Below are 25,197 nucleotides of genomic sequence, written 5' to 3' on the forward strand. Positions count from 1 at the left end.
TGGATAGTTGGGTGGATGGGTGGGTGGGTGGGTAGATGGATGGGTGGATGGGTTAGTAGATGGATGAACTAACTAGTTGGGTAGTGGGTGGGTGGATGAAAAAATGGGCTGGTGAGTGGATGGGTAGATACATGGATAGATATGTAGATGAACTGAAAGGTAGATGGATGGATGGGTGATTGGATGGATGGCATATGAATGGGTGGGATAGAAAGATGAGTATGTGGGTGGATAAGTTAGGAGGTGGATGGGTAGGGGGATGGAAAGATGGGTGGGTGGGGATGGGGCTCTCAGCCCCTGTATTTGGAGGAAGAGGATATCAAAGTGATCTGTAACTCTGCCTTTATTGGTGTTTCATGTTTGGGGAAGATGGAAGCTCTTACTCCACGTCCTCCCTAGGGGCTCCTGTGTGTAGGGGCCATTCATTCAGGTGGGGCCCCTAGGAGGTAAGCCACAGTGATTCCAAGAAGGAGCTGGGGTAACACTGAACAGAGAAAGAGGGACCTGCTTATTCTTGGAATAAAATCGTAGGCTTGTTGAGAGTTGGGGCACAGGGTGGGGTGGGGGGCTGTGGAGTGGTCGGACCCACAGGCACTCCAGCCCCAGGACTCAGCACAGTTTCCTCCTCAGTTATCAGCCTCAGTTCTCCACCCGGACCCCTGGCCGGTCCACACAGGCACAGCAGGCTCACGTTCAACGCTGTGTTTAATTACAGTTGAAGGTCCAGGCAGGTAACAGCTGGGAGGTGCTGAGTGGATGCTACACCTCAGTGAGGTTCCTCTGCCTCTAACTCACCTGGATGCCCTACCATTCCAGGTGAGCCTCAAGGCTGCTCCCCCATCAGGGGTTTGAGACCCAAAAGCACCTTGACACGCCCCCCCACAAAGGCAACAGTGCATCTGGGTCCTCAGAGCCCAGCCAGGGCAGGAATCTACACCTGCCTACACGTCATTCCGTGGACACAGCCTGATGTCTCTGCTCCACCGGGGACTGAAGGCACAGGGCCTGCATCTGGGGTGTCTTTGTTAAAGGCGACTGGGTCAGTCTTTGGTTTATACTACCTCACCCAAGTCCAGGGTGGAGGCTCAGGCAGGACCAGGGGCTTGGACTCTGACTAATTCACTGGCCCAGCCAGCAGAGCGCAGCTAGGAAAAGGCGGCTTCCTGAGGCTCATGCGGAAGGAGAAATGATGGCCATTCTGTTTCTGGTGGTTTCAAGGTCCAAGAGAAAGGCTGAGCCCTCAAGGCCATGGCAAGGGCCTTTTGAGGGAGGAGCTGGGCTGAGGACCATCACCTGTGGACAGAAAGAGGTAAAGTCAGGATATCCATGACAGCAGCCACCTCTGTGTTCACTGAACAGAAAGGACCTCAGCAGCCATGGACACACAGCTACCTGGGACTTGGGGCTCCACAAGCTGCTGCTGGGTACCCCAGGGCAATATCTTAACCTCTCTGTGTGGACAAAGATGCTAACCTCAGAACCCGTCTCAGAACCCCGCGGTCTAAGAGATAGCATAAGGACCCTGAGTGTTCACATCTAGGTTCACAGATTCCTTTGAGGCTGAAACAGAACCTCTGTCTGGATGACATATACCAACCCAGCATGGTACAGATATCGGAGAGGTCCACAGGGCCACATCATTTCAACAGAGCAGTTCTGCCTGCAGCCCTGGCCCCCAGGCAGGAGGAGACGTTGTCATGGGGACGAAGGACAGCTTGACCTGACCAGCAGCTCTGGGGAAAATTCCACAATGCCCCCCCACTTCCCCCAACCCAGCTCCCACATCCAGCTGCTACCTCCTGCCCTCCTTACCACAGCCACCTCCCTCCTCCTGCTCTGCCCAGAGACCCTGAGGTCATCACGTCTTTCACGCCCTCTCAGTCAGCCCTCCATCCCCTTAACACCAAAAGCCCAAAGGTAAACCAAACCCACCCTCCACCAGATAGGAAACCTGGGCAAGCACACACAGTAGGGCCAGCCCTCGAAGGATAACGTGACTGCTCCTAGGGGCTGGACTTGCTTTGGGATGATAAAATGTTCTGCAATTAGCTGTTGAGACAACCGCACAACACGGAATGTACTAAAGCCGTAGGCGGTGCACAGAATGGGTGAACTCGGAGACAGCAGGTGTAGCTGGCTACGGGGCACCTGGCTCATGGCTCCCGGGAGACCACTCCCCGCAGGTGCAGCTCGCTCTCCGCAGCCACGATGGGCAGGCCGTTCTTCAGGTGGTAGTCTATGAGGTGACTGATGCTCTCAAACAGCACGTCTTTCGTCCGCACCTGTAGGCAGAGACCTCAGCACCCACCCCTAAACCCATCCCACAGGCCCCGCCCCCACCAGCTTAGACCCTCTGGGTAAGTCCAAGCAAAGGACTCCACCCCAGAATCAGCCCCAAGACTCCAGAACCATAGGCCCAGTATGGTAAGGCACACCCATGATCCCAGTGCTCAGGGAGGCTGGGGCAGGAGGATTTCGAGTGGAAGGACAGTCTTGTAGACTCTGTCTCAAAAACAACAATAAAAAGCAGAAAAGCTGAGGAGTCTCAGTCAGTAACATGCCTGCTGAGCAAGCATGGGGACCTGAGCCTGGATCCCCAACACCCTGTGGAAGCTGCATGCACCTGTAACCCCGGTACTGAAAGGGAGGAGCCTGCTCACCAGCCAACCTAAATCTTAGAGCACCAGCTTCAGTGAGAGACCATGCCTCAAAAGAAAGGGTGGAGCTGTATGCCCTTAACCCCAGCATTCAGGAGGGCAGAGGCTAACCTGTCTACAAGCTACAAGACAACCATTGCTACACATCAAGACCCTGCCTCAAAAAAGGTACAGAGCCACGGAGAAAGACACACAAGCACACGTGCACACAAGACAAGGAAGAAGACAGACATGGGAAGCAGGTGAGGGGAGCCGGGAACACAAAGACAGAGATGGTATTGGTGTGTCCACAAGCCAAAGACAGCAAGAATCACCTACCACTCCCAGACTCCAGCAAAGGCCTGGCACAGAGGTCTCCCCAGGACAAGCCCTACTCTCTCTCCAGCCCCCCCCCCTGCCCTCTCTGAAGCTGTATCATTGGTGGTCCTGTGCTTCAGAACCCCAGGAAACCAAGACACCCCTGAAATCACATGAGGGTCCAGCTAGATGGTGGTTCTCAACCTGTGGGTCACAATCCCTTGAGATTGAACATCCCTTTCACACAGGGGTCACATATCAGATATCCTGCCTGTCAGATATTTACATTACAATTCTTAACAGTAGATAATTGAACGTTATGAAGCAGCAATGAAATCGTTTTATGGTTGGGGTCACACAACACAAGGAACTGTATTAAAGGGTCACAGCATCAGGAAGGCTGAGAACCACTCTAGACAGTAAAATAACTATGGCTTCCATGGCTGAGAAAGCTCCAAGCCCCAACCCTTTGTCACCAGGATTCTAGAAAAAGCCTCTAAGTCCCCATGACGTCAGAAGGACTTCATCTGTGGTTCTCATGGCACCAGCAACATCCACGCCAGAGGCACAGGGAGCAGGGTCAGCCATGCTGCCTTTGAAGAGGCAGTGTGTGGTTTAGAAAAATGAACAGATGGGTCTGGAGAGATGCTCTGCAGTTAAGAGCACCGGCTGCTCTTGTGGAGGACCAGGGTTTGATTCCCAGCACCCACATGGGCATTCATAACCATTCATAACTCCAGTCCTCTGGGATCCTCTTCTGGCCTCTGAGGATACTACTGCACACACACATGCATGTAGGCAAAACACCCATAGACATAAAATAATAATAACAAATTTGAAAAAAAAAAGGGGGAGGGGGGAATGAACAGAGCTAGGTGTGATGGTGCACACCTTTAATCCCAGCACTCCGCAGAGGCAGGCAGAGCTCTGAGTTCAAAGCCAGGCTAATGGTCTACAGAGGGAGTTTCATGCCAGACAGAGCTACACACAGTGAGAATCTGACTAAAAAGGGGGTGGTGGTAACAACTGACTCCACAAAGGATCTGACTGGATAAACTACTTAGAGCTCCAGATAAATAAATCACAACTGCCACCCTGCATGTGGGGAGCAGGCACCCAGTGTGGAGGCTGGGGGCAGAAGTGCTTCTTCTGTGGACCCCAAGATGCTTTTCAACGTAGAAATCCCTTTAAAATGTTTTATTTTTTTTTTCTTTTTTTGAGACAACGTTCTCACTCTGAAGTTCCAGGCTGGCCTGAAACTTACTGCAATCCTCCTGCCTCAGCCTCCCAAGTGCTGGGGTGACAGGCATGAGTCACCACACTTTGATTCAACATTCTTTTTTGTTAATCCCAGCACTGAGGAGGCAGAAGCAGGTGGATTCTGTAAATTTGAGCCTGGTCTTCAGAGCGAGTTCCAGGAAAGCCAGGGCTACACAGAGAAACCCTGTCTCAAAAGAAAAAAAAAAATCTTTAACTGAAAAATGTTTAGTTCTCCAGAAGCTAATGCCAATGAGCTTTTCGACCGTAAGGGGTCATTATCTAAAAACTGGTGCCAACCCTGAAGTCCGGGGCCCCTGCCACCCCTCCTTCCCAAAGGGCCAGCTTACCACGCCCTCGGGGTCCACCAGCAGCAGATGCTTGGGCTGCCCTGCATGCATGCCTGTGAGGACATACTGCCCCGGGTTGGTGACGCTGTCTCTCACAAGGAAGTCCCCATCGGCACGAAGCAGCTTCTCCGCAGCCCGACGGCTCATGCGTCCGTGGTACCAGGGCTCCTGCCTCAATTGCTCCTCTGTGGGTGCAATGGGGGCCCTGCGGGTAGGGGGACTGGGCCACTGGTCCTCCAAAGGGAGTGGGGCTGCAGCGATGCCTGCTGCCACTGAGCACTCGTGCAACTTCAGGGCATCCTCGAAGGGTCCTGTGGGTCATTTTTTTTTCTATTGCTGGGACAGAACCCAGGCCTTCAAGCTTGCCAGGTAGGCTCACTCGAAAGTCCCACCCCCAGCCCCCTCACTGGGGAATAGTGGGCGGGGGCTCCACCCTGACCACGCCCCCAGCCCCTCACTGGGGAATAGTGGGCGGGGGCTCCACCCTGACCACGCCCCCAGCCCTCACTGGGGACTCTGGGCGGGGCTCCACCCTGACCACGCCCCCAGCCCCCTCACTGGGGATTCTGGGCGGGGCTCCACCCTGACCACGCCCCAGCCCTCACTGGGGACTCTGGGCGGGGCTCCACCCTGACCACGCCCCCAGCCCTCACTGGGGACTCTGGGCGGGGCTCCACCCTGACCACGCCCCCAGCCCTCACTGGGGATTCTGGGCGGGGCTCCACCCTGACCACGCCCCCAGCCCTCACTGGGGACTCTAGGCGGGGCTCCACCCCTCAGTCATGTCCCCAGTTACTAATTTTACTGTTACCAAGTTGCCAAGGCCAGCCTTGAATTCTTTCTGCCTCACATTCTTACTTTGTTGAATGACCAGTGTTCAGCTGCAAGCCCAGATCTGAAACTTACTAGCCTCAATCTGGCGTTGGGCATAGCTGCAACTGTTGTGACTGTTGACAAGGTTTACGGGTTCCATTCACTGTCAAAGCCGTTTTCAGGGGAAGCTAGGACACACCAGGACTCCTTCGCCCTGACTCTACCGCCATGTATGCCTCTCATGGCTGACCACACCTTATGCCCTCGGCCTGGCTGATTGTTGGTAATAGCACGTGACCTCACCTCCCTGCCTCTGTGGAGCCGTCACTGCTCTGGGCCAAGTGACTTCTCCCAGTCTCGGGACCCTCCAGCGGCAGGGGGGAGACAGAATGTGACACAAATCGGCACCCACGTGCCTGACACAGGCCCCACAGGCCCCCCCAACTCCCCTGCCAAGTGCTAAGTGGGAACCCACCTCCCCGTGGAAGTCAGGCTATCACTCAGGGTCAGCTGCCTCTGCAGGGAGCTCACTCCAACCTGGTTTCCCTGCTGTGAGGAGCCAAGAGGCCATGCTGTACAACCAGTGCCCGCAGCACACAGCAGGCACTCAGGAGCAGTTACCTCTCGCCACAATTGCAGTGATGAGAAGGAATGCAATGGCAGAGGTCTGGGGAAATGGCTCAGTGCAAACCAGAGGACCAAAGTTCGATTCCCAGCACCCGTGTAAAAGGCTGGGAGCACCGGTGTGTCCTGGTAACTCCAACACAGAGGAAACGGAGAGAGGAGGATCCCGAGGGCTCACTGGACAGCCAGCCTAACCTAGTTAGTAAATCACAGGCCACTGAAAGAACAAGGTGGTTAGCACTGAGCAACAATAGCCAAGGCTGTCTTCTAGCTTCTAAATGCTTATAGGCACACACCAAAAAAAAAAGCGACGGTAAATAAAGACCGACTGCAAAGATCTGGAGGAAGAAATCTCTAGCCATCCGGGAGGCCCTGAGAGAGTCAGCACCCAGGGACGACGGGGTGGAGCTGACATGAGAATATGGCGTGTTACAAACCCTTCTGGGAGGAAAGATTAGCCTGGGCCATCAGACTGAGTCATCTTCCTTCGGGGGGGGGGGGGGGGGGGCGGCACTGGCTCCCACCATACCAGGTCTCCCTCCTCAGGATGGCGTTGCCAGAGGAGGAAGGTGGACCAGCTCTCCAACCCCCACACAAGACCCTGAGTTGAGACAGCAAGAGAGATCTAGGCAACTAGGTAGGGGCTGCCAGGCCCACTGCCAGGTCAGGGCTCTCACAAAAGGGGTTTCAGCCTCACCCATCAGACCAGCTTGGGCACGGCACGGAAGTCTGCCCCTAGCCAACTGGGGTTCATAGTCTGGGACCGTCTACCCTCTGGATTCCCAAGGACGCATTCCCCACGCCATCCCAGATCAGATGGAGAACCGGCCACCCACGCATGTCAAACAGGTCCTTCTTCGGGCTGTCCTCAGGCAGCAGAGGTGCCTCGGAAACGTCCTCGGGCTCCATGGCATCCAGGCCCTGGGTGTTGACATACAGGTGTTCCTCGTAGTCATGTGGTCCTCCAGCATCTGCCTGCACATAGCCATCCCCAGGTGGGGCTGGAAAGGACGGAGGACGGCAAGTCAGACGGAAACCCAGAGGACTTGGAGAGGGAAGCAGGACAGTGAATGGAACAAGACCCAGAGGGGCAGGAGGGGGCGGGGACGCCACCAGCCTCACTCACTCCACAGGGGCCAAACCCAGGCTTGTTAAGGAGTAAAGAGCCACACCGTGCTCCAGCTGGGGACAGAGGCTGGCCACACATGCAAGATTGGTCCAGAGCCCAGATATGCCACAGCAAGCGGGCAGCTCTCTGGCCAAAGGGAGGGTAGGCAGGGGCACCAAGGTCCCTGGACACTCACATGGCCCCTCTGTTGAAACAGTAAAAGCCGTGGCTCTCAGAGCCTGCACTATGAGACCCGGCCACATGGCTGAGCTATTCACACTCTGCTCCTATGTTAAGGCTGGCGGCCACCTCCTCCCTTTCATGTGTGTATGTCCAGGTGGAAGCTGGAGGTCAGTGCTGGATGCCCTCCTCACACAGCCATCTTATTTTTTGAGACGCAGTCTCTCACTGAACCCAAAACTCTGATTGGACTAGAATGGGTGGATGGCCAACGAGCCCTGGGGACCCTCCTGTCCCTGTCCTCGGCATTGGGTCTCGGGACACAGACGATCTCACTGAGCTTTTACCTGGGTGAGAGAGATCAAATTTGGCTTTCCCTGCTGTGTGTCCCTTTGTATTTACTTCTGTCTGGACCTGTCTCCTGAGGGCTGTTCACATCGTGCCAGGTCCTACACACCATCTCCACCCACCCAGGGGTAGCAGGACTCCCTGTCCCCCAGCCTCACCCCTCAGGGTCACTGGGGGCTTTGCTAACCTCATGAAAAGCCTGACTTTCATTTCTCCCGTCTGAGCTCAGCTGAGCAGATTTCTCAGAGCCCCGGGGTGGTTCCAGGCACTTCCCAGACCCCCAGGCAGGAAGTGAGGGTCAGACAGTACCAGCTGTGGCCAAGCCCTCCTCGGGGAGTGTGACCCCTGCCTGTACCATCAGCATGATACAGGACCCACAGCTCTGCCCTCTAAGAGCCCAGACATGTCACTTAGCCTCTGTAAAATGAGGAGAGTAAGAGCTTAATCCTAAAATACTGATGGTAACTAAATGTGAATCCAGGAGCCAGCAGGATGTGGTGTTCAAGGCCAGCTGGGTTGCAGAATGAGACCCCATATCAAAGGTTCTTTTTGTTTTGTCTTTGTTTCTGTTTTAAGGAAAACACCTATTTGTGAGCAGAAGTTCAAGGTTATGCTCAGCTGCTTAGTGAATTCAAGGCCAGCCTGGGTTACATGAGATCACACACACACACACACACACACACACACAGAGAGAGAGAGAGAGAGAGAGAGAGAGAGAGAGAGAGAGAGACTGACAAGACCTGAGATCTGTATGCACAGAGAGTGAGAGAGGCTGACTGGCCGTGTCAAGTGGGTGCTGGGGGAGGAGTAAGCTAAAGCCACAGCTCCAAGTGGGAAGATTAATAAGATGATCTCTGTCAAGTTCACAGGGGCTCCATCCACCTGGGAGTGGGTGCACAGTCCTCACACCAGAGAGGTCACATTGCTTTGTATGGAGGAGTATTATACAGGCATGAAAAGATGAAGAAGTCTGCAGTATACAAGTGTGGAAGGATTCCACAAAGGACTGTCACTTGAACAAAATCCCAGTGTGTTATCTATCAGTGAGCTCTGCACTGGAGACACAGGAAAGTAATTCATATTTGAAGTGCTTGAGTGTGCACAGAGAATTCTGGAAACCTCCAGAGTCATTAGTTGCTAATATGCCTGCCTAGTCAAGGTACAGGGCAGGAGACACTGTCTGGCAGGAGGGCGGCACCCCCTGGAGTTTAGAAGGGTGAGAAGCTGAGTGTGCCCCCAAATGAAGATGGCAGGATAGGGTAGAGCTGGGAGCACACAGCCTGCGGGGCACAGTTACACGCAGAGAGGTTGGGGATGGGACATTTCAGGGGACCCCAGACTCCGTGAGGACGCACAACCTACCTACTCCAGAGGGACCCATGTCCCAAGGCAAGCCACGAGCATCTCTCCGTGCAGGTGACATTCCCTGCAAGAAAGGCATGGTGACCCTGGTATGTGCCAGGCCCTCTTCCTGCCCAGCACCCCTCACCCACCCCAGGACAGCTCCATGCCCCTCTGGCCCCACAGGACAGTAGAGACTGACCTGTCCGAGGCCCCCAAGGGTCGCCAGTGCGCAGGGCTGTGTGACAGCCAGTCTGGAGTCCACCAGCCCACCCAGGGGTGGCTCCTTCCCTGGAATGCTGTTGTAGTAATTGTGGTCCGCAGCCTCATCATCGTCACCCCAGGCCGACTCCTCCAGCCCTGTCAGCCTGGGGGCGCAGAGCAAGGCTAGAACACTTGGCCCTCCCTTCCCAACCCTCCACCTATCAGCCACACCTTTCCACGTAACACTGGTAACAGTAACCACACGATGGGACACGGTGCCCTGTGCAAAGGGTTGCCACAAACACCTCAGCTGTCTGTACTAGAATCAATGTCAGAGAGCAGCAGACAGCACCGCAGATGTAAGACCTCCCACCCTCCTCTGCTATCTGATGGGGTTCACCCCTCAAGAGGACAAGTGGGGTGCCACCTGCCAGCCCTCAGTCTAGATGAGATAAATGGAGATGGGGCCACACAAGGCATTCTGGGCAAAGGAAGGCAGAGGCAGCCTGCTTCTGGAGGGCAGAGCTAGCAGCCTGGCCCCGGAAACCTGGTGTCTCTTTACCTTTCGGGGGGCACTACGGCCTTGGGGGGACTGTGCAGGTATTGCTTGAAGCGCAGCTCGAAGGCTTGGCCTACAGTGCTGATGATGCTCTGGGCTAGACCCTCACAGCATTCCAAGATGTGGCAGGCTGGGGAGGTCACGGGGTCAGTGCGCCTGTGACCTCCAGCACAGCCCTGCCCCAGGCCCAGGGCCCTGAGCTCCCCCTTCAGCTCACCTCTCTGATTGATGGGGTCCTTGGCCACATAGGCCACATAATCAGTCATGTCCTGGAGAGACAGGTGGAGAGGTTAGCCAGGTTCAGCTCCCTGGGGTGGGGGAGGCCGGTGGGGGGGGGCCCAGGTGGGGTCTAGGGAAGGCTACGGACACAGGTCCGCCCACACATCTTACCGTGTCACCACCTGAAGCGAAGGAGATTGACTGCATATGATGGTTGGCGATGATCTGTGAGGACAGGGAAGCAGGTGTGGTCAGGTGTGGTCACCAAGAGCCCTGGCAGGTGAGCCACAGCCACACGGAGATGGACATGGGAATGCTGTCTAACACTGCTAAGGCCACAGAGTCCCACCTGGGTGTCGGCCCGTGAGAGCTGGAACAGGGCCTAAGGAAGGCACAGGAAGGCCAGGTCTCGGGAGTCACGATCGTGTACCCACCTGAATGCAGACATGGCAACACCCTCAATCCTACACGCACTCTCCCAGCAGCCTGTCCCAGGCTCTGGTCTCTGAGTATGGACCAGCCATGTGTTCATTCCCGCTCATTTACACGACCCCACCAGTCTGCTGCCTGTCACTCAGGGCTCCTAAAGTAGAGGAATTTGAGTTCCTCAGAATTAAAGCATGCCCTCCTGGAGGGGGGAGGAGTGGGGAGGAGGAGGGAGGAGGGGGGAGGAGGGGGAGGAGGGGGAGGAGGGGAAGGAGGGGGAGGAGAGGGAGGAGTGGGGAGGAGAGGAGGGGGAGGAGGGGGGAGGAGGGGGAGGAGGGGGAGTGGGGAGGAGGGGGAGGAGGGGGGCAGGGGGGAGGAGGGGGAGGAGGGGGAAGGCTCCTAAGACTCAACATAACAAAACTCACAAGACTCACGAGCTGAAACTGAGGCTACAGTGGCCATATCTTCCCAGGATCCTCTAGGACCCTTCAGCGGGACCATGGGCTCAGGATGAGACAGAACAAGCGGCAGAGCTTGGGCATCACACTGCTCCAGGCTCTGGTCCCTGCCCGCTGCCTTCCTCCACCTATCCCTAGGCCTGTGTCAAGAGTGGTCTTCCTTCTCCATTAGCAGCAGCAGCAGCTCCTTCGGGAGCTCCTTCCATGCTGCAGGCTCCCAGTCTTTGTGTGGGTCAGAGTACCCACACCTTCTAGACCCCACTCACTAACCAGCTGGGCTGCTCGGAACACACACACACACACACACACACACACACACACACACACACACACACACGGCACCACACCCTGCACTCTACCAACTGAGCCCCAGCCCACAAGCATGTTTCTTTGGCACCAGCTGCGTCTGATGTGAGGCCAGCTTGTCCCGTATCCAATGTGAGATGCCATGTGTAGCTCTGCGTGCTGTCCTGCGCCTCAGCACATGCCTATGCCAGCAGCACCAGGAGGGTCTGGGACGCATGATGGAAGGGATGCTCCCTGAGGAACTATGGCTGCCACCACTGTTGATAAATCAGCCTGTGCCTTGCTAGCGATAAAATTCCAGCTCAGACTTCCTTGGATCTCAGATCTACCAGGACAAAGTGAGAATTTATGCACTGAGAGACCCAAGTCTGCCACATATCTGATGACCTGGTTAGGGCTAGAGTTAAGGTTAGGGGTTGGAGTAGGTTGCAACTGGGGCCAGTGTTAGAAGTGCGGTTGAAGTCAAGCTTGGTGACCCATGCCTTTAATCCCAACAGAGACAAGTGGATCTCTACGAGTTCCGGGCCAGGCAAGGCTACGTAGTGGGTCTTTGCCTCAAAACAAAACAGTGGGGTTGGGATGGAGCTGGAGTTAGGGTAATCAGAATTAAGAGTTGGACTTGGGGTTCAGGTGGTTAGAGTTGGGATAAGGGTTACTGTTGGGGTCAAGGTCTTCCCGCAGCCTGTTCCCCACCGTGAGCCCCTCAGCAGGGCCTGCCCACCCTGCCTCGGTCTATCCTCATTTCAGCCCCCCCACGAGACCCGGCCATGGCCCATCTCGCCAGGACAACTGCTCAGCCAGGCCTGCACTGCCCCAGTTCCCAGCAGAGACGGGAACGCCATGGTCACTACTCTCAGGACAGACTCCAGACTCCTCCCCCAAGTTCATGCTGTCCTTTCCCCCAGGAGATGCCTCTCCTCAGGAGCCAGCCTAGAATCCCCCTCCTCCCCGCGACCAGGGGGAACCCACTTCTAAGTCCCCCTGAGGACCTGACATCCCTGAGTGCTGAGAACAGCCCCTGGCCGCCACCCACTCCAGCCCAGGTACCCTTCCGGACAACTGTGGACATATCTGCCCTCGTGGTGGCCTTGCCCTGCATAAAGGCAGCAAGCAGACTATTCGGATCCTGGCTACTGGGGACTTCATGCCCATAGTGACCCCCACGTCCTGGCTCCACCTCAGCGGGCATCATATATTTCTGGACATCTTAAGGACCCTGCAGATTACTGGAGAGGCCTGCCAGGTGGGTGTGGCTGGGAGCTTTGAGGCTGGGTGGAGCCAAGAGCAGGGTGAAGGGTTTGTAGAAGGATAGAGCCGAGGGTAAGGCCCAGGGATGGGTTCACCAGTCGGTGGAGTTGAGGGTGGGGCCAGATAGGACGGTGGACTGGGTTAAAAGTGGGCATGGCGGGGTCTATGGTGGCACTGACAGAGCAGCAGGGCTGAAGGTGGGGATGTGGATGGAGCTAGCTGTGGAGGGACTGAAGCCAGGCGGTGGTGGCGCACACTTTTGATCCCAGCACTCAGGAGGCAGGCAGATAGATCTCTGAGTTCGAGGCCAGCCTGGTCTACAGAGTGAATTCCAGGAGAGTCAGGGCTGCACAGAGAGATCCTGTCTGGAAGTATAGGACTGAGAAGATGATGCTGGGTTGTGGGTAGGGCGGGGGTGGAGCCAACATCAGCATATGGGTGGGGTAAGATGGCAGGGTTGTAAGTTGGGCAAAGGTGGGGTTATGGGTGGAGGGCAGTGGCTCCCACCTGACGGGTGGCAGGAACAGAGAGGTTGAGGCCATCCACAGAGATGTTGACCGAGATGCTCATGCCAGCGAAACGCAGGTTGCTCTTCCCCAAGATGGAGGCCAGCGCCTTGTTAGGGGCCTGGGAGGGTAGAGTGTGCCACCTGAGTCAGATGCCCGGGGGCCTAAGTGGCTCTGGGTGGCCACAGCGTTCCCTGCAGTCTCCCAAGACACACACTAGCTCTGCAGGACCACAGGCTGCACCCACCTTCTTCTTCCAGGAGCCCCGAACACCTGGCACAGCCTCATGGAGCCGGTTGATGGCTTCCCTGTGGAAGGGTGAGACCGAACTTAGAAACAGCAGAGCTGGGGGCTAAGAGACAAGCCAAGGAAAGCCGAGCGTGATGATCCCTTTGCAGGGAGGAAGACAATAAGATCAAGGCCAGCCTGGGCTTCATGAGAGCAGGTGGTGCAAAGGACTAGGGGCAGAGATAGGACTGATGGGAAGTGAAGAGTCCTGGGTACCCAGTGTCCAGCATGGGTGAATGCACACACAGCATGGTCCGTCCACCCACTGGGGTATTACTCAGCCCTGAAGAGGAAAGTCTGACATACGCCACAGCATGGAGGGACCATGAAGACACGTGAACAGTGAGACATGTGGTTAATCACCCAGGGGGTGAACCTCAGAGGACATGTGCAGAGGGCTATCTCGACTATGTTGAGGTGGGCGAGCTGTCCACCATGGGTAGCACCACCCCTAAGTAGGGGATCCTAGTCCAGTATGGGTGGTGCCATCCCTAGGTAGGGGATCCTAGTCCAGTATGGGTGGCGCCATCCCTAGGTAGGGGATCCTAGTCCAGTATGGGTGGCGCCATCCCTAGGTAGGGGATCCTAGTCCAGTATGGGTGGCGCCATCCCTAGGTAGGGGATCCTAGTCCAGTATGGGTGGCACCATCCCTAGGTAGGGGATCCTAGTCCAGTATGGGTGGCGCCATCCCTAGGTAGGGGATCCTAGTCCAGTATGGGTGGCGCCATCCCTAGGTAGGGGATCCTAGTCCAGTATGGGTGGCGCCATCCCTAGGTAGGGGATCCTAGACTGTGTAACAGTGAACAGAGCACAGAACATAAACATGCACATATTAATTCATCTCTTCTGTTCCCTATTATGACTGTGATCCTCAAGGAAATTTAACTGTATTATCTATTATTTTATTACATATTTATTATGATGAGCAGATCCTTTGAGCTTCTGCCTGATGCCCTTCCCTCTGACACACTGAGTGAGCTAAATAAACCCTGTCTCCCTTGAATGGCTTCTCAGGGTCTCGTCAGAGCGGCACCCAGTGACTAAGACAGAGACATGAGGCCACGGTGTGGGGCTCCCTGCTAAGAAATGCCCAGAGACAGGAAGCGGATTTGTAGGTGCTGGGTGGGCTGTGGGCGGATAACTGCTCACGAGAACAGGGCTTCCTTTTAGGATGTTGGAATGTTCTGGAAATAGATAGGTCAGGTGGCTATGAAACACTATGCAGAGATATTTTAAAACAATGAATTGCAGTGGACAGGGGCGGGTTGTTGGGTGCAATAAATCCTGTCTACTGTTTTTGTTTGTTTCTTGAGACAGTCTCATTCTGTAGCCTAGGCTAGCCTGGTCATGGCAAACCTCCTGCTGTCTCCCAAGTGCTGGAATTCAGGTATGAGCCACCACACCTGGCTTTGTTTCTTAGTTTTTTGTTTGTTTGTTTTTGTCTTGTTTTATTTTTTTCCAGACAAGGCTTTGCTGTGTAGCTTTGGAGTCTGTCCTGGAACTCGCTCTGAGGACCAGGCTGGCCTCGAACTCACTGAGCTCCACCTGCCTCTGCCTGCTGAGTGCTGGGATTAAAGGTGTGTGCCACCACCACCCAGCTGGGTCTTAGTTTTTAAGTTCACAGCAATTGGAATAAACAAAGCCTTTCTCATCACCCTCCTGAAGTCACACCCCACTGTAGGGCAGGATGAAGGGAAACTGAGTCTGGGAAATCTCCATCACAGCCATGCAGAACTACCAGGAAAGAGCTGAAAAGCAAAGCTGAAGAAGAGCTGGTGCTGAGCCCAGTCTACTACTGTCTTTGGGTGCCTGGTAGGTCACCTCCACCTGACTATGCCACCCTCAGGAGGCCTCATGATGGACGAGCCAACTGTGACCCGAGCTCCCAGCCCACCCCAAGGCCTCACCTCGTCACTTGCGTTCGGGTGTTGAAATCCAGAGACCGCATGGATCGGAGCACCTCAATACAGCCCATGTACTGGGGAAAGAGAGTGTGATCGGTCAGCAGACAGAGCCCAGCCCAGGAGCTGGGTCCTGGCAAAGAACTTAACTTTCTGTCCAGCTATCCAGAGCTCTTCTCCCTCCCTGACATTACAGCCACTGCCCCAGGACCTTTATGCCTGGTATCCTGGATCTACCTTCCCCACCTACCACTTGAGTCCTGCCCATCCCAGACCCCAAGGCTCAATTTCAATGTCCAGGCTCTGACGCCGGATGGTGGCATGTGCGTTCACTGAGTCCAATCACCACCCACAGGACTGGCAGACAAGATCCAGACAGGGACCATCTGGCTGGCAAAGATGCAAACATCAGCCAACTGCCTTCCACAGAAACTTCATAGCTGTAGTTCAGTTGGAAGAACACTCGCCCAGCATGTATTAGGCCCTGGGCTCCATCCCAAGCACCCCGTAAATGCGGTGTGGTGGCACACACCTGAAGAGGCAGGAGGATCAGGAGGTAAAGACCATCTTTGGCCACATAGGGAGTCTGTTTTTTGTTGATTTTTGCTTTTCTAGACAGGGTTCCCCTGTGTAGCTCTGGCTGTCCTGGAACTCACTCTGTAGACCAGTCTGTTCTCGAACTCACAGAGACCCGCCTGGCTCTGCCTCCCGAGTGCTGAGATTAAAGGCGTGTGCCACCACTGCCCAGCTATATAGAGAGTCCGAGGCCAAATTGGGATACAGAGATCCTGTCTCAAAAAAAAAAGAAACTTTGTGGACCTCTATCTAGACAAACATCTTGGTGGAGAGGGACACAATCAGAGGAACACAGGAGGAGCAAAGTGGAACCTTCAGTGCATCCACCACCTAGCTTCCACTCTGGAAGAAAAGCTGACATGGGGGTGCACACCTGTCATCCCAGCTCTCAGGAGGCTGAGGCAAGAGGATCAGGAATTCGAGACTTACCCTGAGCTGCATAGGGAGACTGTCTCAACAGAAGGGGGAGGGGGCATCTAGAAGAGGAAGTGACCAGAAATGACTGCCACTTTCTTCCAACCCCATCTTGGCAGCTGGTGGCACAGCCTCCATGCATACACTGTGTGAGGAGGAGTGTGCACGTGATGGGGGGTGCACGTGAGCACCAGATGCCCTGGAACTGGAGCCACCCAGCTGTGGGAGCTGGAAATCAAGTGCAGGTCCCTCTGCAAGAGCAGGAAGAGCTCTTAACTAACACCGAGGCATCTCCCCAGCCTGTCGCTGACTTATGTTTCATTAATTAATTTATTTTGGAGTCCTGCTTATTGCCGAGGCTAGCCCGAAACTCCAGGGTTTGAGACATACTGTGGCTTCCCCACTCCCCAAGTGCTGGGACCGTGTATACACACGGCCACACCCAGCTTATTCTGTAATTTTGTATTATTTATTTACTGGGGTTGTTTGGGGGACGGGGACTCATGTAGCCCAGGCTAGCCTCAAACTCACTATATAACCTTATACTCCTGACCCTCCAGCCGCCACCTTCCAAAGGCTGAGATTCCAGCCATGTGCCACCATGACCACCTCTCCGGTAAAATAAAATAAAAAGATCAATGCATACATGCTTTCACCCAGTGACTCCAACTCTAGACTTGTACTCCACAGCCCACCAGCCCTGTGCTGTGTGGGCAGATTTCCCGTGGGTGAGAAGAAATCAGCTGAGGCACCTACTGTCCTGTCCCCTCCCAGCACAGGACCCACCACAGCCCTCCTCTTGCCTTGACTGCCTCAGTTTCTCCTGAGGGGTTCCAGTCAGAGTGGCAGCTGAATTCACCATAACCAAATAAACAGCGTTGCAGCCCAGGTGGATCCCCTCATGCAGGACGCGTAGACACTAAGCTCCGCCTTGCTCTCTTGACGTCTACACTAAAGTGGCTGCCCTCTGCATTGGGGAAGCTGAACAAACACGGCATGAGGGAGAAAATGGCCCACAGTAGTAAAACAAGGCAAGTTATTTTTATGAATTTATATGCTATGATTTCCAAATGCTGCTGCTCGGCGACAAGAGGGAAGGGGAGTCATCACAAGAACATTCGTGTGACTCGACATGAAGGAACACGGGGGTGCCTGCTCACCCACAGTTTGCATTTCCAAGTCTGTGGACTCAGTTGTCAGGCTGCCTCCAGGCAGAGGACCAGGATGCAGCTGACACTCCAAAGTGACGAAAATACATCACCCCTCATTAACAACGTGATGATTTTGCCAGTACAATATCAGCAAAGGGGACAGGGTCTCAGAAGCACAGGGACCTCCGATGCATCCCTGGCAGTTACCTAAGGTGACATGACTATCCAAGATGCAAGGCCAGGAGCTGGATGAAGTGCCCTCGTCCCAGCCAGGCTGCTCAAAAGAGTACGAGGGCACTCAGGACCCCGCCCAGCACAGAACCGCCAGGAAGAGGGGGTCTGCGCTTACATCTCTGGGCCCCACGGGAGCAGTACAGGAGGACCCAGGCAGATGGGGCAGCAATGCCAGGCCAGAAGTGGAAGCCAGATTATGGCTGGAAAGCCAAGGCCACAGGCCCCTGCTGTGATGGTGTTACCGGGTTCATTCACTCTAGGTGGAAGAGGTATGGGGGAGCTACAGACAGAAGTGAGCTGAGCACCTCACCTAAGGGATGGATGGTCAGTGAGGGATGGGTGGGATGATGGGTGGATGGGTGGGTGGGTAGATGGATGGATGATTGTTGGATGGGTGAGCAGGTTGGTGGATGTGTGATGGTTGGGTGGGTGGATGGATGACTGTTGGATGGGTGAGTGGGTGGGTGAGCGGGTTGGTGGATGTGTGATGGTTGGGTGGATGAGCAGGTGGGTGGATGGATGATTGTTGGGTGGGTGAGCAGGTGGGTGGATGTGTGATGGTTGGGTGGATGAGTGGGTGGGTGGATGGATGACTGTTGGGTGGGTGAGTGGGTGTGTGAGCAGGTTGGTGGATGGATGCTTGTTGGGTGGGTGAGCAGGTGGGTGGATGGATGATTGTTGGGTGGGTGAGCAGGTGGGTGGATGGATGATTGTTGGGTGGGTGAGCAGGTGGGTGGATGGATGATTGTTGGGTGGGTGAGCAGGTGGGTGGATGGATGATTGTTGGGTGGGTGAGCAGGTGGGTGGATGGATGTTTGTTGGGTGGGTGAGTGGGTGTGTGAGCAGGTTGGTGGATGGATGATTGTTGGGTGGGTGAGCAGGTGGGTGGATGGATGATTGTTGGGTGGGTGAGCAGGTGGGTTGATGGATGATTGTTGGGTGTGTGAGCAGGTGGGTGGATGGATGATTGTTGGGTGGGTGAGCAGGTGGGTTGATGGATGATTGTTAGGTGGGTGAGCAGGCGGGAGAGCAGGTAGCTGATGGCTGATGGAGAGCTTGTCAGATCATGGACAGAGAAGAGAAACAGATAAATGGACAACATGGACTCCCTATCAGGCATGTCTCATTACCTGGTACATCAGAGAGCATCAGCCAGGCTCCCTGCTTTGGAAAGGCCCAGTTGCCCCCAGTTCCTCATTCCTGGCCCTTGTCTCTATCAGTGGCAGTGCCCCAGGCCCTACAACATGTCTCTCTGTCCTTCTGGGGGCCTAGGGAGCTAATGACTCATGGGACAAGCATGAGGACCTGAGTTCAGATCCCCAGCACCCACATAAAAAGTGGAGCATTGTGGTATACACTGATACCCCCACTGTTAGAGATGCAAAGAGACACAGAATTCCTAGGACTTCCTTGCTGGCCAACCTCACCCAATTGGTGAATTATGGGCCAGTGAGAGTACATGTGCACATGCATCACACACACACACACACACACACACACACACACACACACACACGTACACACGTACACACGTACACACATACTAAGGGAGGAGGGCTGTGCTACAGGGAATGGAGCAGCCACATGTCACAGTCACCGTCAGCTGGCACGCCTCAGGACATAAGTGTGTAAGGGCCCTAGTCAGTGTGGTTCTGAAGCCACATGGCCCTGTTCTGGCTGGTCAGTCAGGAAAAGCATCAAGAACATGGCCCGCAGGAAAGAAAGCCCTTTCTCACAGCCACCAGAAGAGGAGCTAGCCAAGGCAGCCAAGACCCTGAGGATGAAGAATAGGTCTGACAATCCCCAACCTGACAATCCCCACAAGGATGGAGCTTACGAATACTTCCATCCACATTCTAGAGGCCAAAGACCAGGATCCAGGTCTGCTGCGGCTGAGCTGCCGCCAGAGGCTCCATAGAGGGCCCTTCCTGCCTCTCCCAGGTCCTCTGAGTCTTTTGGTTGTCGGCTACACCACTCATTCTGCCTTCTTCCCCATGTCTCCCCATGGTATTTCTAAGGACAGCAGATTCAGGACTTAGCCTTCCTAGCCCAAGCCCATCTCCACTGACTATATCTGCAGAGACGCTGTGCCCATCTGGCTGCATTCTGGGGTACCAGGTGGGCATGAATTTGGAAGGGCACCTTCACCCCAGTACAAATGCCCACAACCTGGGTGCTTGATGGAGCCACTGGGTTAGTCAATGCAAGCAACCCACCCAGGACCTCCGTCTTCTGACTCACCCCTCCTGGTTTGAACCGTTCCAACGGAGCTGGCAGTGACCACTCTTGGGAAAGTCTCAGGTGGCCCGCTGCTTCCCTGAGTTCTGCAGCTCAGAAAATATCCCATGTGGTGACACCGGTTCCTAGATAGCCGGAGTCTGGCCTGAGCACATCCGCAGGGTCCCTTCTGCCACAGGCTGTGGTCACAGGGACCCAGCGTGGGGGGTCATCAGTCTACTGGCCACAGAGACATATGAGAGCACAGAAGGCTGAGGGTCCTGCAGGCAGAGCCTCTGACTGACACCTGACAGAGCAACTATCCATAAATAAGGGTGGTGATGCCTCCCTCAGGGGCAAGAGTCCTGCTCACACGGATCCTCCTGAGCATCTCCCTGCTTCCTGCTCTGACCTTCCCATTGTCAACCAGGATGCCGGCCTGGCTCCCCAGATTCCCATTGTTAAGTTCACCCCACACGCCTTTCTGTCCTGTCCATTCTGACATAGACACCATTCTGCATAACCCCCAGTCACTCAGGTCCAAGCCACGTCAGCTCTCCCCACACCTCCCACATCTCCCTTAAATCCCTCTAGCCCCCACTTTGTGCCCCATGATGCTGTTCTGACAACGTCCCTGAAAAGATCCTTTGGAAACCCCAAGCTCCATCTTATCCAAGTCTCCCACTGTTACTGAAAAATTCCAGATCTGCTCCCTGCCACAGGGCCTTTGCACTGGTTGTGTCCTGCCAGAAATGCCGCCTGTGCCGGGGGTTGCCACAGTTTCAGGTCTCAGCACTTGAGAGACGTCTTCCAAACCACTATGACTGGAGAAATTACAGCTCCCACCGACCTCATCTGATGTTACCATCCCTGCTCCTTCAGGACCTGCAGTCTTCCCAGGGCTGTCTTCTGGTGTATTTATTATCTGTTTCTCCCACTGCAATCAAAGACTTGGCAGACAGGGACCAGAGACTTCCCACATCCTCTACAAGGTTACTACTCCATAGGGGCTGATCTAAACACCACGCTGCTTACACCCCAACATCTGGAGCCCCAACAATGACAGTTTCTGAACTCTCAACACATATCCACCAGACAGAACAGGACCCCAGAGGAACTGGGTGTGAGGCAGCTGAATGCAGGCAGCATTGATGGGATGCTCTCTCACAGTGTGACACCAGAACCCAGCTAAACATCAAACCAGACACGGGAGAAAGGGGACGGAAGCCAGAATGTGGGCACCATCTACAGAGGACACTCAGATCCCAAATGGGCACAGGCCGAGAAACCAGAGGGAGATCCAAACATGGCCTGGGCACTGCGGGGACTCAGAGCCACAGCCGGCACCAGGCACACACCCAGAGGATTCAGTGTCAAGGCCAAAGTGTGGGAGGGTTAACAGTTATCCGAGCTACTGCAGCCTCGTACAACAGGGACAGAAGCAGGAGCATTAACACTCCATTCTGGAGGCCGGTCTGTGCAGATGGCACCCCCTCTGAGGCTCCAGAGGGTCCCCTTCCTCTTCCAGCATCTGGGGGCTCCCAGGAATCACCAGTGGCCCTTAGCTTGAGACTTTTATCTGTTGTTCTAGCCTCTAGCTCTTCTCTGAGCTATTCTTATGACAGGGTCTCGAATAGCCCAGGCTATCTCAAACTCACCCTCTAGCAAAGGATAACATTGAATTCCTGATGCCCTGCCTCCACCTCCCAAGTACTGGGATGACCGGTGTGAGCCATCATGTGTAGCCCCTTGTATCTTGGCTTTGGGCCTCAGTCGCTGCAGGAGGGCCACACTGCTCCCAGGGACCTCACCTGAATCCACAACACCCACGACAAACCTACTTCCTTCTTTTCCATGTTGGCTTGATTGTTGTGAGACAGATCTGGAACTCACTATGCAGATCAGGTTGGCCTCGAACTCACAAATTCTCCATCCTCAGCTTCCCTAGTGCAGGGATTTAAGGCATTCACCACCATGCCCACCTTCTTTTTCTTTGGATATGTAGCCCAAGCTAGCCTAGAACTCTTGGCAATCCTTCTGCTTCCACCTGAGTGCTGGGATCACAGGTGTGCCTCACCATTCTCAGCTGAACTCACATCCAAAAAAGGTCCTATTTGTAGATCTCCATTGGAGGACTCGACCCCGCCCAGGGAGTAGGGAAGTGCCACCGTGCATCGCGGTGGGGAAACAGGGCACAGAGAAAGACACACACACCCTCTCAGCATCCTGGTCCAGGACATCCAACAAACGGCATTCATAAACTGTGGTGGGCAGAACACCAGACTAGGGTGCCCATGGTGAGCATCACAGACCAGCTTACTTTCAAGTGGTTGGTCAAACTGCACACACAGATGCTTGGAGTGAAGATAAAATGTCCCAGGGACAAGTGGGAGACCATCCCCCACACCGCATCCCTTGCAAAGGTGACAATAAAAACCTGGTAGGGGGCCGGGCGGTGGCGGCACACCTTTATTCCCGGCACTCGGGAGGCAGAGGCAGGCGGATCTCTGTGAGTTCGAGACCAGCCTGGTCTGCAGAGCGAGATCCAGGAGAGCCAGGACTGTTATACAGAGAAACCTTGTCTCGGAAAACAAAAAATAAAAAACCTGGTTTGGGGTGGTGGGGGATTGGGGCTGACGCTCATTGGATACAGATCTCATTTGGCATAAATAAGGCTTTGAGTTCCATGCCCAGCACCATACAGACGGGGTGTGGTGGATAACTGTCACCCCAACAGTTGCAAAGGCAGGAGGATCAGGAATTCAAGGCCATCCTCGGTTACCTAGTGACTTCCAGGCCAGCCCGAGCTACAAGAGACTCTGTTTCAAAAACAAAACAAAGAATAAAGTTCCGGGAGTGGTGGCACACATCTAACACCCCAATATCGGGGAAATGGATGAGGCAGGATTGGCGGCCTGCAGCTGGAGATTGAAATCCTCTCCCCAAATCCCTACCCTCTACCACCCATGCCAAAATAAAGGGGATAAACATAGCCAGGCCCATTCACTTCAGCAGTTCTGGTGTCGAATCTGGAGCCCTGAGCTTAGGTTCCACGCTCCATCCAAGGTCTTTGCGTGTCCCCACTATATCGCTGCAAAGTCGCTTTCCCTGAGGCTCCGAGGGTGACGGGGGTCTTCTGCTCCCTGGTCTCACCTAGGGGACTCTCGCACCCAACAGCGGAGGGGGGGGGGGGAGTAGCCTGCGCATGCGTGTGTCCCCTCCCCACCTGCGCCCTCTCCCCGCCCCTCCCCACGTGACGCCGTGGGAACTCGGACCCCGGTGCCTGCGGGTGGGGGCAGCCAAGAAGCGCGCACTGGAAACGGGGGTTCCAGGGTAGTGGGGCGAGTTCACTTGGCTCTCTGGGTCTGGGAGACCAAACTGGAGGGAGTCCCCCACCCCGGCGTGCGGGTAAGGAGGCTGGGCGCACTCACCCGCACGATGTAGGAGACCCCGGGCCCCAGGACCCTAGCGTCGGGGTGCAGCCAGCCGTGCGCCGGCTTGTGGATGAAGCCGCCCTTGCGCGCCCACTCGTCGGCGACGTCGGGGGTCCCCCGCGCGCCCCGCGTCCCTGAACCCCGGCAGCGGCCAAGCGCGGGCAGCGGGCAGGGCGCGGCACAGCGCGGTTCGCAGGCGCCCAGCACGGCGGCCAGCGCGGGGACCCCGGGCTCGGGTTGCGCCTCTGCCGCCCCCGCCGCGCGCGCCGCCGCCGGACCGCGACCCAGGAAGCCGCCGGGCGCCGCGAACTTCCACTGCGGCATGCGCGGCAGCAGCGCGCAGAAGGTGGTGGGCGCCTCGGGCTCGGGGGCCGCGCGGCCACCCGGACCCTGCGTCATGGCCGCGGCCGCCGAGGAGCCCCGGCTGAGCCTGGCGCCGAGCCGCGCGCTCCTCCCCGCCGGGTGATGTCACCGCTTCTCGCAGCGCGCAGCCGCGGGGGGCTGCGCTCCTGGGACCCCGGCCCTCCGCTGGCGGCACCGCATCCGACCCTGCATGGCCTGCCGGGGCTCCCGGAGGAACTGTCTAGTCACGCTCTGACCGATGGGGAAACTGAGGCTGAGGGTCGCAGATGGGAGGCGGGGCGGATCCTCCAACCTCTAAGTCCCCCTTCGCCCCCTCTCCAGCACCACCCTCCCCTGCCCTTTTTCTAAATGGAGAAACTGAGGCCTAGGGTCGCAGGTGCGGGGCGTCATCCTCCAACCCCGAAGTTCCCATCACCATTCCAGCAACATCCTGCGCTTCTTTACTTCTAAATTGGGAAACTGAGGCCTGGCTTTGAAGAGGCATCCTCCGGGCCCCAAAGTGCCCCCTAAGCCACTGTTCCAGCTGGACCGTGCTTTCTCTGTGGAGAAGGGAAACTGAGCTGAGGCAGGGCAGTAGCTCCCTGGGGAAACTGAGGGCTAGGGCAGGGAGAAGGCACAACAGGGGAGTTGGGGTCTGGGGTGGCAGAGGCGGGCTGAGAGGGTCCCAGTCGTCGACACTGTTTCAGCCATATCCTGCCCAACTTTACTTCTAAATAAGGCCTGGGGCAGGGCAGTGGCAGGGGTCCAGGACTAGAGAACCTCGAATTCAGAGGCTCCTCCCCTTGCCCCCTCCACCTGGACCTTATCCTATTTTACTGTTTAGTGGGAAAACTGAAGCCTGGATGGGGCCAGGACGAGGTTTAAAGGGAAACTGAGGCCTGGAGTAAATCAGGTGCCCAGGACACCGCAGGTGGGGCTGCGTCTGGAAGCCTCTGAGAGTAAACACAGGCCTGTGTCCCAGGCTGTAAGCCAAGGACACCCATCGGTTCTTGGAGCTACCAGTTCCATCCCAGGTTCAAGGGACCTCTGAGATGCCTCCCTCAGACCCCGAGGGGATTCCTTCTGTGAGGGAAAGGGGATGTCATCATTATCCTCCCCTGCGCCCTACCCAGGACAGTCGTGCCGGGAAACAAAGAAAGAGGGCTGGGCGGGGCAGGGTGCGGAGGAGGGGCAAGGCCAGCCAGATCGATGAGGGGAGAAACTAGATCACCGCCTGCGAAGGGGGCGGGGACGCGCGGCGGAGATGCTCAGCGGCATCAAGGAAGGCACACCAGCGAGCCCTTGGTGCTCTTGGGTGGAGGAGAAATGTTGCTGGACCGAGGTCTGAGAAGAGGGCTGTGGGATCTGGCTGTATGGAGTGTGGACCACGGCATTTCGGGTCTAGGTGCCCATCCATCGTGTGTCCTCCCCATCTGAATGGGGAGGTTGCAGGGAGCTTTGGCTCTACTCTTTAATCCGCAATACAAATGGCAGTAAATCATACCCTAATACTTTAAACTCCTACACATCCTTCAAAGCCCAGTTTACAGCATCCCTTCCCAAGAACCCAGCAGGTCCCACAATCCAAATCCAGGCTCCTGGTGCCAGGGTCTTCCATTTGCCCCATCTGAACTGGGAGAGGTTTGTAAAGTTGTGAGCCTGGAGGGCAGTGTTTAGTGTTCTTTTGTGGAAATGCTAATTAAACCAGTGTGTACAGTGCTGACAACTGTTGGTGGGA

At 55.7% G+C, this 25,197-nt stretch overlaps 1 protein-coding gene across 2 annotated transcripts; it reads right to left on the reverse strand.

Annotated features, from left to right (window-relative positions):
- Positions 1–686: 686 nt before the first annotated feature.
- Positions 687–23,601, reverse strand: Shc2 (SHC adaptor protein 2). 2 transcript variants are annotated; one of them, XM_036170554.1, is made up of 13 exons: positions 23,115–23,601; positions 15,098–15,168; positions 13,149–13,209; positions 12,903–13,022; positions 10,129–10,182; positions 9,956–10,007; positions 9,742–9,868; positions 9,178–9,343; positions 8,997–9,060; positions 6,835–6,999; positions 4,562–4,872; positions 2,149–2,282; positions 687–1,293 (listed from the first exon to the last, which is right to left on the reverse strand). In XM_036170554.1, exons 1-12 carry the CDS (start codon positions 23,514–23,516, stop codon positions 2,154–2,156), a joined length of 1,722 nt encoding a protein of 573 aa, XP_036026447.1. In that variant the 5' UTR covers positions 23,517–23,601; the 3' UTR covers positions 687–1,293; positions 2,149–2,153. The 2 variants fall into 2 exon arrangements, with proteins under 2 accessions (XP_036026447.1, XP_036026446.1); XM_036170553.1 differs by having other exon boundaries at positions 687–2,282.
- Positions 23,602–25,197: the final 1,596 nt, after the last annotated feature.

The sequence above is a fragment of the Onychomys torridus genome, chromosome 21 (assembly GCF_903995425.1).
Source record: "Onychomys torridus chromosome 21, mOncTor1.1, whole genome shotgun sequence".
NCBI classification, from domain to species: domain Eukaryota; kingdom Metazoa; phylum Chordata; class Mammalia; order Rodentia; family Cricetidae; genus Onychomys; species Onychomys torridus.

Excerpts from the sequence above, each read along its gene's own strand:
- Shc2 (XM_036170554.1), bottom strand. The coding sequence starts at position 23,516 with ATGACGCAGGGTCCGGGTGGCCGCGCGGCCCCCGAGCCCGAGGCGCCC. Across the intron at positions 13,210-15,097 it reads ACCCGAACGCAAGTGACGAG|GGAAGCCATCAACCGGCTCC; the intron begins GTGAGGCCTTGG and ends ACCCTTCCACAG. Across the intron at positions 10,183-12,902 it reads CTGTTCCTGCCACCCGTCAG|ATCATCGCCAACCATCATAT; the intron begins GTGGGAGCCACT and ends CTGTCCTCACAG.